Consider the following 12,266-nt stretch of genomic DNA (forward strand, 5'->3'; position numbering starts at 1 on the left):
TGCTTGCTAATGAGCACTCTTCTTCATCAGTCAGTCTGGGCATGCTTATAGCTGTTGCCTGTTTCTTTATTAATCTGTCCTTCCTCAGGAAAAAAAAGATCTAGTAAGTGTCATTGCATAGCAAAAGCCACTTACTGAGCAGGCTTCTGAATTCTTTTTAACATAAAGTAAAATTTTTAATGTAAAGCAACAACTCTATTTTTGCAGGACACTGTTTTATCCTAGCTTCAATGCAGTATAATGATCACTTTATTGTGATACTGGGGTAATTTCAGCAACCTGCACGGCTTGAATTAGGCCAAAGTGATTATTGCTAATGCTCTGTCATATCATATAGTGATGCTTTTCGTTACAGGTTAGTGAAGGAGGACCTCTTGTCTAGCTTATTCTTGATTTAATGTTTTGTCCATCATTTGACCTAGATAGGTACCATACTTTGCCATCATTGCAGCACAAGCAAACGACAGGGCCTTGTCTGTCACTTTGTAATACATTGCTACAGCTATGCACACTTGAAGTATGAGTAGTATTACTAATGACATTTATACCTGTAACTTACCTGATACTTACCTATGTATCTGCGAGTTGTTCTAGTGGATGGCAGAAAAACAGGTCTGTGCTACAAAGCGCATTTCTAATGTTTCACTTCAAAGTGAGGAAAACTGCTTCTCACAGAATGTGCAGAAATATTTCACTACAGAAAACTCAGCTGACAGAAGTGTTGGTTAAAGAGTTCACAAATGTCTTTCAGTTTTGATTTGGACTGAGGGAATCAAAGTTGCTAAAACACCAGTGTCTAAAAGTGTCTGCTTTGTCTTCAGAGAACATTTGGTCTCTGCACTCTGTGTTGAGGACTTCTCTGAGGCAAACACAATCCAAGCTGTGCTTAGCCATTTGAGTTCACATCTCCACTTTTCCCAGTGCTTTTTAAAGCACTATTACTTCTGCTGTCCATCTGCTAATGCCTGATACTTCTGTTTAGACTTTTAATAGTTTGCCACATCGTTTATAAGACCTGTTTTATTTTTTCTCAACACCTATTTCTAAGAAGTCAGAAACAATGTTTGCACATCTTAAGCAATTTACGGGTGAAGTAGTTGTTACTGATCCTAAAGGAATGTGACACTGTTGCTTTAAAGATTATATTTCAAATAAGTCAATTTATAGCTTAAATTCTATTCACTTCTGTATCAGAGTGCAGGTCCCAAACTCACAGCAAAAACAAATTGCCGGTATGAGATTGAGTGGGTTACTGAGTATGCCTGTCACAGGGATTACCTGGAGAGTAAGAGCTGTCTTCTGACTAGTGAGCAACATGATATCTCCATTGATTTAGGACCACTTACTCAGCCTCCAGGTAAGCTTACTATTTTTCTTTGTGTTTGTGGTTGTTACTAGCCAGTTTTGCAGTTCCATATTTAGAGACAGGAAAAATGTCCTCTGTAGATATTTGGAGTTTCATGTCTGTTATGTGCGTTAGAACACTCTTCTGTTATTCCTTCAGGTTATGTCACGCCATATTTAGCCAAAGATGACAAGGAGGAGTATTACTATTACTTGAATGTATGTGGGAAAACCACTGCAGGTGACTGCATGGATGGCACAGAATATGTTTCGTCTTGCCAAGTAAAATCTTCAAATAACCAGCAAAAAGTGGCAGGAAGATTTCAGAACCAAACCCTAAGGTGTGTAAATGCTCTTTAGTCCTGCTAACTGGTCTGATTTGATTGATCTTTGTTTCCTACTTTGATGCTCTTATATGTCACATAAGCAATATTTCATACAAATTGCAAGTATTTTGCTCAGTTTTGGTAGAAAAAACTTTAACCGTATACCAAAATATTGTTAGCAAACACAGGAGCCAATTTGGTTTGTAGAGGCCATTGTCTAGACAGGAAGAGACTTTCACTGACTTTGTCAGAATTGCAGATTATACTGTACTGCCTCTTGCCTTCCTTGAGCTTTTCCTCCAAAGTGGAAGCAGAAGTAGTTTATTCCTAAGTGGCATATGGGGACTATAGTTTGCATGAGATTGTAAAGCAGAGATTAAATCACCTAGATGTGATCTTCTCTTTTTGTCTGTATGCACTTGAGATTTGTTGCAGAGATCTTCCAGGAAGCGACTCCCTCCACCTGCAAAAATAACCACATAAGCTTATAGGAATACATATTCGACCACACCTAGAGTAGCTTTAGAGCATTCTTTAAACTGTATAGAAATGAATGAAAAGTGTCCACAAAAATGAGTGGATGCAAGCCTTTGTTGCAGTAGGAATGTCAGGATTAATGTGGAACAAATACTGGTTTTCTCTTGGAGCAAGGAAAATTAATTAATGAACAAAGTGTGGTTTCTGTCATGTGAAGAACCCCGTGTGATAGTGTCTGATCCTGTGTTTCTATCTAAAACTGACTTTTTCTGCAGATACTCTGATGGGGATCTCACTTTAATTTATCCAAATGGGGATGCATGTAGTTCTGGCTTTCAGAGAATGACTGTCATAAACTTTGAGTGCAATGAAACAGCAGGTGAGTTTAACAAGATATGGATGGGTCTGCTCAGGGTTTGGCTTCTGTGTTTGCCAGTAGAGCTTATGTTCAAAGAAGTGCTTGCTTTGAGCCACAGCTAACAAAAGAAATAAATACTGCTACAGTAAGCATTAATTTCTGTGGCTGGCAGTATTGTTTTGTACTGTGTAGTAGTACTGCTAGTCTAAGTTTACACTGAAGTTTGAGAAGGTGGAGGAATAAAAGAGTATTTTTTCTTAGCCAACAGTAGAATACCACAAACACAAGTTCTGTGTAGCAAAAGGATTTTTTGTAATGTCTTCTTGCTCGTTGCTAGTCCTTGCTTTTCTCTCTTTCCCCCACTAGAAACCTAACATCTTTATTATCTATTTTCAATGTTAAGGTAATGATGGTAGAGGAACTCCAGTGTTCACTGGTGAAGTGGACTGCACCTATTTTTTTACTTGGGATACAAAATATGCATGTGTTAAAGAGAAAGAAGATCTCCTTTGCAGAGTTACTGATAAAAGAAAACACTATGACTTGTCACCTCTTACCCGCAGTTCAGGTATGGCAATGAAAATTAACTTTCAGTCACTTTTGTCTCAAATTTATGTGCCATCTCTAGTGCCATTCTTTAGCTGAACATCAGTCAGCTTTTGCTATTCTTAGTGAATTTCTGGGGTGCTGTTGTTTGCTTCCCTCTTCTCAAAAGGATAAGTGCCCTGTGAAAGTCATATCCATGACTGCCTTGGTTGCCATCAAAAGTGGTTTTAAATCACAGCATCACAATTTGAGTTGAAATGGGCCCTTAAAGACTGTCTAGTCTAACCCCTCTGTCATGGGCAGGGTCGCCCTCCACTGGACCAGATTGCTTAAAACCCCAGCCAACCTTGCCTTGAACCTTCCAGGGATGGGGCATCCACCACCTCTCTGGGAAACCTGAGCCAGTCAGAGTTCACTATACTATGGCTCAGCAGCTCCTGCCCAATGGCTTGTGCAAAGGGGACATCTTTGGACCCATTCAATAAGTGCAGGATTTGGTAGCTGTGGCTTCACGGGGCAGATACAGGCGTAGCCTCAGCTGGGATTAGGGCTTCTGGGTGGTGGGGATGCACTGAAGGAAAGGTCATCACACAGATGTAGGCCCTTTGTAATAACAGGCATCTTGGCATGGGAAGGAGAGAACAAACAATTAAGCTAAATGACTTGTTCTTAACAATCCTCTGTATTTCAGAGTTAGCCCAGAACTGGGAAGCTGTGGACAGTAGCTTTTCAGAGGTAGGAAGGAAACATTACTACATCAATGTCTGCCATAAAGTGTGGAAGAGTGGAGGAGCTTCCAGTTGTCCAGATGGTGCTGCTGTTTGCTCTGTGGGTGAGTCAGGCATTTTGTTTTGTGGTGTTTCTGGAGTTTTTTTGATTTGTTCTTTAAGGTTCTGAAGGGTTGGCACTTCCTCTGCAAGTGGAGCTGGCTGCCCTGAGTGCCTTCAGTTATTTGAGGAAACAAAAGTTGAGTGTCTCTCTCTTGTATTCTCAAAGATTCCAGAAGAATTAATGCAGGTAGCCTTTTCTAACTGAAGAACTCCAGGCTCTGTAGCATGGTTTTGGCGAGGTAAAAAACTCTCCTAATGATAGGTTTTTTCAATAACTAAATAAATGGAAAGGCTTACTATCTTAATAGTCTAAGCTTCACTTCTTTTCAGAGAAAACAAAGTGATGTATTTATTGTCTTTACAGATAAGCAAAACAAGAGTAAGAATCTTGGAACATTTGTATCTTCTCCTGTAAAGGTTGGAGAAAATATTCAGCTTACGTATTCAAATGGAGACAGCTGTGGTCGTAACAAAAAAATCAAAACTGTCATCACTCTAATATGCAGACCAGGTGAGAATATCCACACCCTGTTCTCTGATCCACCTAAAAACAGAAGGTCATATAATAAGCACAGACACAAGTGCTAAATACTGGCATGTGCTTTTGTCTTTTCTCTCTTTCTGTGCAGAAGCTTGAAGCATTGTGGTTTGTTTACTAGCATTGTTTGAGAATGTAATTGTTGGTATTTAGTTTTATTTACCTTTTATACAAGCACTTTTTAAAGCTACGAAAAGCACTTTCCCGTGATGGGAAAAACTGTCTCTGAACTGAGATCAGATACTTCTAACTTTCTCTTCAAATAAGTATGGTTTTTATCTAAACTGCTGAGAGTTATGGAAAGCAGAAACACTTCCAGAAGTTCATCTTGCTGTAATAGCCTGCTAGTTTAACAATTTCTCAGGGAAATAGAAAACTTGTGTTCCTCTACCTCAGCATAAAGAAGTTGAAATCTTCAAGTGTGCTGACTTAGGATCAGGTTATGCACTACTTCCTAATAAAGTGATTGCTTTCTAGTAAAACACCAGGTTTGTGTATCAAAGCAGACGTTTTTTCAAATGTTGTGTTAGTACTCAGGAACAGATTGAGCACTGCATCTTTCGGGCTAAACTTTTATTTTAGGGAGGAGGATTGAAAGAGTGAAAAAAAATTTGGTTCTATTTTCAGAGAAGAGATGCTTTAACAGTTAATCTTGTTCTGCTGTTGGGGAGAAGCTGGTGTTCTTAGGCTTAAATTCCTAGTTCCTATTGGTAGCCTGGCTGTCTGTATGTGTAATATATTGCTCTTGTGATCCCAGGTGACCTTGAAAGTGCTCCAATCTTGATGTCCGAGAGTGAGTGTTCCTATGCATTTGATTGGTATACTGCTGCTGCGTGTGTCCTGTCTAAAACTGAAGGAGATAACTGTCAAGTCTCTGACCCTCAGGCAGGTATGTATTACTGTTCAGCAAATTGAAAGGTCATGAGGGATAGAACTTGTGCCTCAACACTGAATCCTTTTGATACTCAAGAGTAAAGTGAGTTCAGCCAAACTTTAGGTGCACATAGTTTTAAGTACATGCATATGGAAGATCAGAACAGCGTGAGCTTAATATTCACCTAGTATATGTAGGAAAATAGATGTAATGTGTGTTTTACTGTAGTAAATCTCTCTATATAAGAAAGTATGCTTTTAGTATGTCCATTTTGTTTCTGGAACAGTAATTACATAGAAGGAGACTTCGTTGGGGGGGAGGTGAATGAACTGTGTGCAGAATCAAAATCTGTGAGATGGCAGGACAAAATTGAACTGATAAGTTTATTCCTTTCTGATTAGGCATCTCTTTTGATTTATCACCTCTGGCCAAGAAAAATGGGCCCTATATAGTTAATACTACAGAATACTTGTTTTACATAAACGTCTGTGGCAGTGTGCCTGATGAGCTGTGTCACACAAAATCGGCAGCATGCCAAGTAACGCAAAGGTGAGTACCAGTACCTCTAGTTCTGCTGTCTGTGACAAAAGATGTCTTGTTGCATGATGTGTTGTCTGTGTGCAATAATGAACAATTTGCATGCAAAATAATTATTGTGCTGTGTGTAATAGGTTCTGATAATTTGCATGTAATTTCCAGTAATTACACTGCCAGCTGTTTCAAGCAAAGTGCACAGACATGTAATCTTGCTTACAGCTAGCTTTTGAGATGGAATGTCCCCATTGCTCTTGCTTACATTTTTCCATAGGGACTGTAAGGTGTAGATTAACTGCTGCAGCTGTATTAAGCCAATCTACAATCCAGAGATTCAGAATCAGCTGGATTCCAAGAGCTGGCCTAAAGAAGTACTGCTGTACTTGGGATGAGTAGTGGCTTCCTTGGCTGTCTTATGCAGAGATGGAGCCTGGAGCTTGGGTGTTGCACCATATGGCCTCAAATTGTGCCAGTGGAGGTATAGATTAGATATTAGGAAAAATTTCTTCATGGAAAGGTTTGTCAAGCATTGAAACAGGCTGCCCAGGGAGAAGCGCTGGAGTTGCCATCCTTGGAAGTGTTCAAAAAATGTGTAGATACGGACTTGAGGACATAGTGTAAGAGTGAACATGGTGGTGGTGCTTTGTTGATGGTTGGACTTGATTATCTTGCAAGTCTTTTCCAACCTTATCTATTCTCTGATTTACATTACTAAAACTTCTGTGCCCAGTGTGAACTTCTACTCTGACAGTATCATTGCTGTTGCAAACTATGATAGGGGTAGTATCTATATACTTCAGGTTCCAGGTCAGCCTGTTGCCAGAGATATGCGGTACTTGAGTTGTCTCTATCTGAGTCACTCTCCAGCCAAGGATAGTTCACGCAGACCCTAAAAATATTCTTCAGAGGGAGGTGATCAAGCTAGGTCTAATAGAGCCAATGTTGTCAGAGTAAAGAAACACTCCAGAACCAAAGCTAAAACCTAGCTGAGAACTGTTGTGCAGTGCTAGGTCTTCACTGCTCACATGTAGTTGTATGAGGCCAGTTTGAGCCCAGCATCAGAGTGTCGGCAGTTTGAATTCTACTTTAGAGAAGGAGAACTGGATGTTTTTGTCACTCCACTAGAGAAGGGAGTGTTAAACTTTTCTAGATATCTAAACAGAATCCAACTTCCTTTTGTTTTCAAAGAAGGACACCTGTTCATATTCTGTGTTTACTTTTGTCAGTGTTCTATTCATCCCAGCTCACTTAGGTCTAATCAACCTACCTTAATTATTGTTGTATTATGGTATTTTCTATAAACTTACCTGTGTGATTACTATTTTTAAGACTTCTCTTAGAGACAGAATTAATTTTGCATTCTGCTTAGCCTCAAAATCCACTTTTTCTTTTCCAGTAAGAATCAGTTTTGGAGTCTTGGACTCCCAAGTTCCAGACTTTCATATTATGATGGCCTGATTCAATTGACCTACAGAAATGGTACAGCATACAATGATGAAAAGAAAACACAGCGATCTACTGTTATAACTTTCTTGTGTGACCATGATGCTGGAATAGGTCAGCCTGAATATCAGGTAAGAAGTTTTACATGAAGAAAGAAAGGCTCTCCACCCAAAATATTGGCAATAATTGCTGTTAGGTCAGTACGAGCAGAGCTTTATGTATGGAAATATCCAATATCTATAAAGCAGATTAAAAGAAATAGTCAATTCTGCTGGTATATCTGACTCAAAGCTTACAGTGAGTTGTTTACCAGGGTCTAGATTGTGGGCTGGGTAATTACTAGTGCTTTTGACTGTCCTCTATTTTTAACTGAAAAAAACCCAAACTGGCTGAGAAGTACCAAGTGGTAGGACTGTGTACTGTAACACAGCAGACAGCTGTTACATTGCTCTGCTTCTGTTATTTTTGGAAAGAGTATTTTTGGTGACGCAGCAGATGACAATATCTATAAGAGGACAGACCTACACAAATTGGTGTAACAGGCTTAACATGTAAAGGAATGGTGAGTCACAGTGTTCTGTGTGGAAAGCTTCACTGACCCATTCTGCTGATTTTTAGGTAGAAGATAAGTATACCTACAACTTCAGGTGGTACACTGAACATGCTTGTCCTGAAATGCCACTGGAATGTGTTGTGACTGATTCCAACACCATGGACCAGTATGACTTATCAAGGTAAGAAAGTGACACATGCAACATAACTTGAGTATTCTAGTTTAGTGTTCTGGCTGATAGCACTGGGTGAAGTTGATTTCCTGTGTAGATAGCACTAGAAACTTCATCTGTTGTGTCAATCTTGCCTTTAAGTATGTTGAAATGAAGACAGTATTTTTCTCCAGTAAGTTGACTTGCCTCCTGAGATGCAAGTTGACATTTTGGGATGGTTTTGCTGGGAGTATACTTTCTAATTGTAGCACTTGACAATGAGGGGGAAAATTTACTTTGAAATGCCTTATGGTTGCTCTGTTTCTTGAGACTGACAGAGAAAGCTACAGAGACTCTATGAAGAATATGTGTTCTTAGAGCAGAACTTTCTCTTCCTGTTCAGGTTAGCAAAGTCTGAGAAGAGAGGTGAAAATTGGTATGCCATGGATAATTCCAGACCAAATGAGCGCAAGAAATACTACATAAATGTCTGTCGACCGCTGATCGCTGTCCCAGGATGTGACCGGCGAGCATCTGTCTGTCAGATGCAATATAGGCATGATTCTGTGAGTAGCCTTTCTATCCCATCTCTGAACTGGTTTGCCACGTAAGTGACATTAAGGGGTATGGAAGACAGACACATGAATTCTGATTTATTGTCCAAAGTTGTATTCTCTGTATCCATAATGGTGGCATAATCATAGCAGAATGGTAGACCTTCTGTTCTCTTTGATGATTAAAGCTTTAATTTTTACAAGTGTAACAGTATCATGTTTAATGTGCGTGATTCTTTGCACTGTGTTGCAGAGGCAGACAAACTCCATCTCTCCTGTATGAGTTGCTGGCATCTCAGACTGCTAGCATTGCTTTAGAAACAGTCTATTCTCCCGGGTGTTTTGTTTTCTTTCTGGTTTGTTTTAGATTGAAAAAAATGTGTTTAAAGATTCCTAGTGACCTCTACTCCTGTCCTCTGAGCTTTCTTTGGCCCAGAGGAGTAGATTAGGCAGATGTTGCCAAGCAAATAAAAAACAAAAGAAGAGGTGGTGGTGGTTATGGGCTTCTACTTCTGTGTTTTCCTGAAGTGTAACAACTTATCATGGGACTGATAACAGCTGAGAGGTGGAATGGACACTGCCCAAGGCCTGACTGCAGTGCTACTCAAGAGCTGTAGGGAAAGTTTAACTATAGGCCTCACCAAGCTGTCCTAATTTTTTCCATAAAATGGAGAGAACACTTTTCCTCTGTACTGTTAAAGAGAATGTCTGAGTGACTGAAGCTGATCATCACAATCATGGTGCTTGAGATAATTATTACTGGTTTGCTGTGCTTGCAGTAGTCCTTGTTGCATAAGGCTGTATACTTGACATGCAAAGACACTTTAGGGCTTCATTACTTCATTGCTCAAGACACTGGAGTAAAAAGTGAGAACAATGTGCCAAACTGAATGCAGAGTTGTTAAAAAAAAGTTTAAAAAGGCAGAAATCTATGGACAGAGCTGTTTTGGAGGTGTATTCTCCTGTTTGTTGCTGCTACTCACTTAAAGTATTTTCTTTAAAATGTGAGACACCAGTTATCTTGAAGTAGTGAAGATTACTTTGGACCTTGTTAGTAACACCTACTGTTTTTCTAGTGCTCAGTTTCTGCTAGTGATTTTTAGGCTTTGCTAAGTATGGTGGGGTCCTTACGATCATGCTGAGAATGCCTGGAGGCTTCCACATAGTGTGTTCTAAAGAGCTGTACAAGTAAAATTCAACCTACTGCATGAGACATAGGCTTCCCTAAGTTCTTAAGCTATGAAGCTCATGAGATGAAGAAGGCTGTTGTGAGGCACTGCAAGCTCCTTATTGTACTAAATTAAGAACAACAAAGATCAAGGCATGCCTGCTTGTGTAGGCTGTCTTAAATATGTAAAACATAAATATGGCATGGGAAAGAAATGTAGGGGTAGCTCTATGTCTCTGTTATCTTCAAAACTCTCAACATAAACTTTTGTGTACAAAAATATTGTAGTAGGTATTTTTTCTTGCTTGTATCTATAACTCCTCGCTTGAGTTTAGAATTGCTTACATGATTTTCTTTATTTCTAGGTTCCTTACTCTGAAGTCACCTCTATTAGCAACCTTGGTGTTTCTAGCAAAGGACTAGTGGTTGAAAGATATGGACATGTTTCTCTAACCTATGCAGATGGCTCTGTGTGTATCAATGCTGATGGAAAAAACACTGCTTACACCAGCACCATCCACTTTGTCTGTTCCAGAGGCACTCTTGTAAGGACAAATGATCTTTCGGTTGTTACTTCATGTGCTAGATTTTCCATCGTTAACATGAAGCTGCATGAAGATGTGTCGTATATAGCAGATTTGTGAGAGGGGAGACTTCTGGGCAATTTAAAATAGAGATGTAAAAACAAAGCTGATGTAGATGCTGGAGAAGAACATCTGAGTATTTTATCTTAAACAAGAACTAAATAAAAACTAACAGTCTTGGTGGGCAGTCATATTTCAGACTAGTCTAATTAGCATGAAAAATACACAGGGACTTAAAACTGAGGAGTTTTATATTGTGAACCCTCTTAACAGAAAGAATATTGTAAAATGTATCTTCAAGCTTAGGTTCTGAAACCTCTGTAGCTTTTTGATTGTAGGATTCTTTAATTTAAAGTTTTTGCTTATACTGAAGTTTAAACTTAAGGGATCATTAGACATAGACTTGCCTAGACTTGCTCTTCCTGGTTTTGTGAGTCCACAGGTCTTACTTCCCTCACTCATCTGTTCTTTAGCCCAAGAGGTGTAATGAAAAATCTGTGACTTTGAGCAGTTATGAACTGCTTTGCTTTGGTCTCAAAACACTGAAGTGGATGTAATTAATACTCCTGTTACCTTTGTTACCTCGGCTAACAGACTTCTGTTGATTTACTTTTTACTTTTTTTAAAAAAATTATGGACTGTGTATTATACTCCCAAATTCTTCAAAGCTTAAGTTGAGGCCAAGATCTGATTATGAATGTCTAGATTCAGTATTGTATTTAGTCTGAATATTTGGATATCTGATTCAGTTCTTGGCTAATGCTTAATGACATGTTAAGTGTTTAACTAGACAAATTTTTCAGTGATAACCTTTAAAATAAATAGGGATGAGGGAATCGGGGTGGGAATTGTGTGCATTTGTAGTGAAGTCTTTTAGAAGAACCTGACAGTTTTTCCAGGTGATATCTGAAACTTGAGGAAGTGTTAGCTATTGCACTTACTGTACTCTTCTCTCTGCAATTTGTTTCCAGAGTAGCAGCCCACGTTTTATTGCTATTCTGGATTGTGTGGCCACTTTCTTATGGGAAACTGAGGCTGCTTGTCCAATCGACAAAACAAAAGATGATTCACAGGTGAGAAAGGGGAATGTAAATGGTATTTGTAGTCTCAACGTACTATTTTTTTTTCTAGCACTCCTGATTACTGTGTTTAAATGACTCTTGAAGAAGACTTAGTACAGTGAAGTCTTAGGTTGGTCATAGTGGAATCTTGTGATACCTTGTTGGGTTTTCTTCGGAAGTGTTCCTGAAAAGCGTAACTTCTAACTAAAGTATTCAGGTGCTTTCTCTTGAGTACAGTTTGCTTGCTCTAGCACTGAGTGTGTCATTCCCTTACTCTGTTGCTAGTAAAACTGAGTTTATATGTAAGGGTATATATTGACCAGACCATCAAATGAGACTTTTCTTTTTTTTTCATGTTAAACTACTCAGTTGCTTCTGCTTTACAGGTCTCAACATAAACATATTAGTGTGGAAACAACCCTCAGTTAAAATTTTCTTGCTCTTAGCTAACCTGGTAGATGCCATCTGTTAAATTCCACTTTTAATACGATGGTATGTAGCTGATGTGAGTGGACAGAAAGAACTGAATAAATGTGCAAAAGAGTTGAATGAAGTGTGGCTACGGCCTAAGCTGTATTCTGATTGACCAAGCTACTCACTGATATGCGGGCTAGGAATACATGTGAATCACTGCTTTGGTTCTTGAAATAAGTTAGAGCTACAACTTAAATGGAAGAAATGCAGAAGGAGAAAATAATTCTGTTGTGATTTTTTCCTAGTCCTGCTCTGTGCAAGATCCAAACACTGGCTTTCTGTACAATCTGAAGCCATTAGCTTCTGAAAAAGGTTATATGGCTACTGGCAGTGGGAAGAATTTCCTGGTAAGGAGTTCAACTGTACAATCTGTTGCTTATTGGTACTGTTTTTGCATTTTTTCATCTTTCTAGTGAGCAAGTAGAGCTTTGACTCATTCCTTTTATGAAAT

The 12,266-nt window shown here is 39.0% G+C and overlaps 1 protein-coding gene across 1 annotated transcript in view; it reads left to right on the top strand.

Annotated features, from left to right (window-relative positions):
- IGF2R (insulin like growth factor 2 receptor) overlaps nucleotides 1–12,266 on the top strand; it is a 57,176-nt gene that overhangs the window by 17,896 nt on the left and 27,014 nt on the right. Inside the window, exons 8-21 of the mRNA XM_071549397.1 lie at nucleotides 1,195–1,357; nucleotides 1,505–1,685; nucleotides 2,423–2,526; nucleotides 2,909–3,073; nucleotides 3,743–3,883; nucleotides 4,246–4,392; nucleotides 5,177–5,308; nucleotides 5,695–5,842; nucleotides 7,224–7,401; nucleotides 7,889–8,004; nucleotides 8,378–8,540; nucleotides 10,062–10,241; nucleotides 11,252–11,353; nucleotides 12,061–12,162. Of these exons, the coding sequence (XP_071405498.1) occupies nucleotides 1,195–1,357; nucleotides 1,505–1,685; nucleotides 2,423–2,526; nucleotides 2,909–3,073; nucleotides 3,743–3,883; nucleotides 4,246–4,392; nucleotides 5,177–5,308; nucleotides 5,695–5,842; nucleotides 7,224–7,401; nucleotides 7,889–8,004; nucleotides 8,378–8,540; nucleotides 10,062–10,241; nucleotides 11,252–11,353; nucleotides 12,061–12,162 (2,022 nt within the window). The remainder of the gene's footprint in view (nucleotides 1–1,194; nucleotides 1,358–1,504; nucleotides 1,686–2,422; nucleotides 2,527–2,908; nucleotides 3,074–3,742; nucleotides 3,884–4,245; nucleotides 4,393–5,176; nucleotides 5,309–5,694; nucleotides 5,843–7,223; nucleotides 7,402–7,888; nucleotides 8,005–8,377; nucleotides 8,541–10,061; nucleotides 10,242–11,251; nucleotides 11,354–12,060; nucleotides 12,163–12,266) is intronic.

This window comes from Pithys albifrons, chromosome 2 (assembly GCF_047495875.1).
Source record: "Pithys albifrons albifrons isolate INPA30051 chromosome 2, PitAlb_v1, whole genome shotgun sequence".
Taxonomy (NCBI): domain Eukaryota; kingdom Metazoa; phylum Chordata; class Aves; order Passeriformes; family Thamnophilidae; genus Pithys; species Pithys albifrons.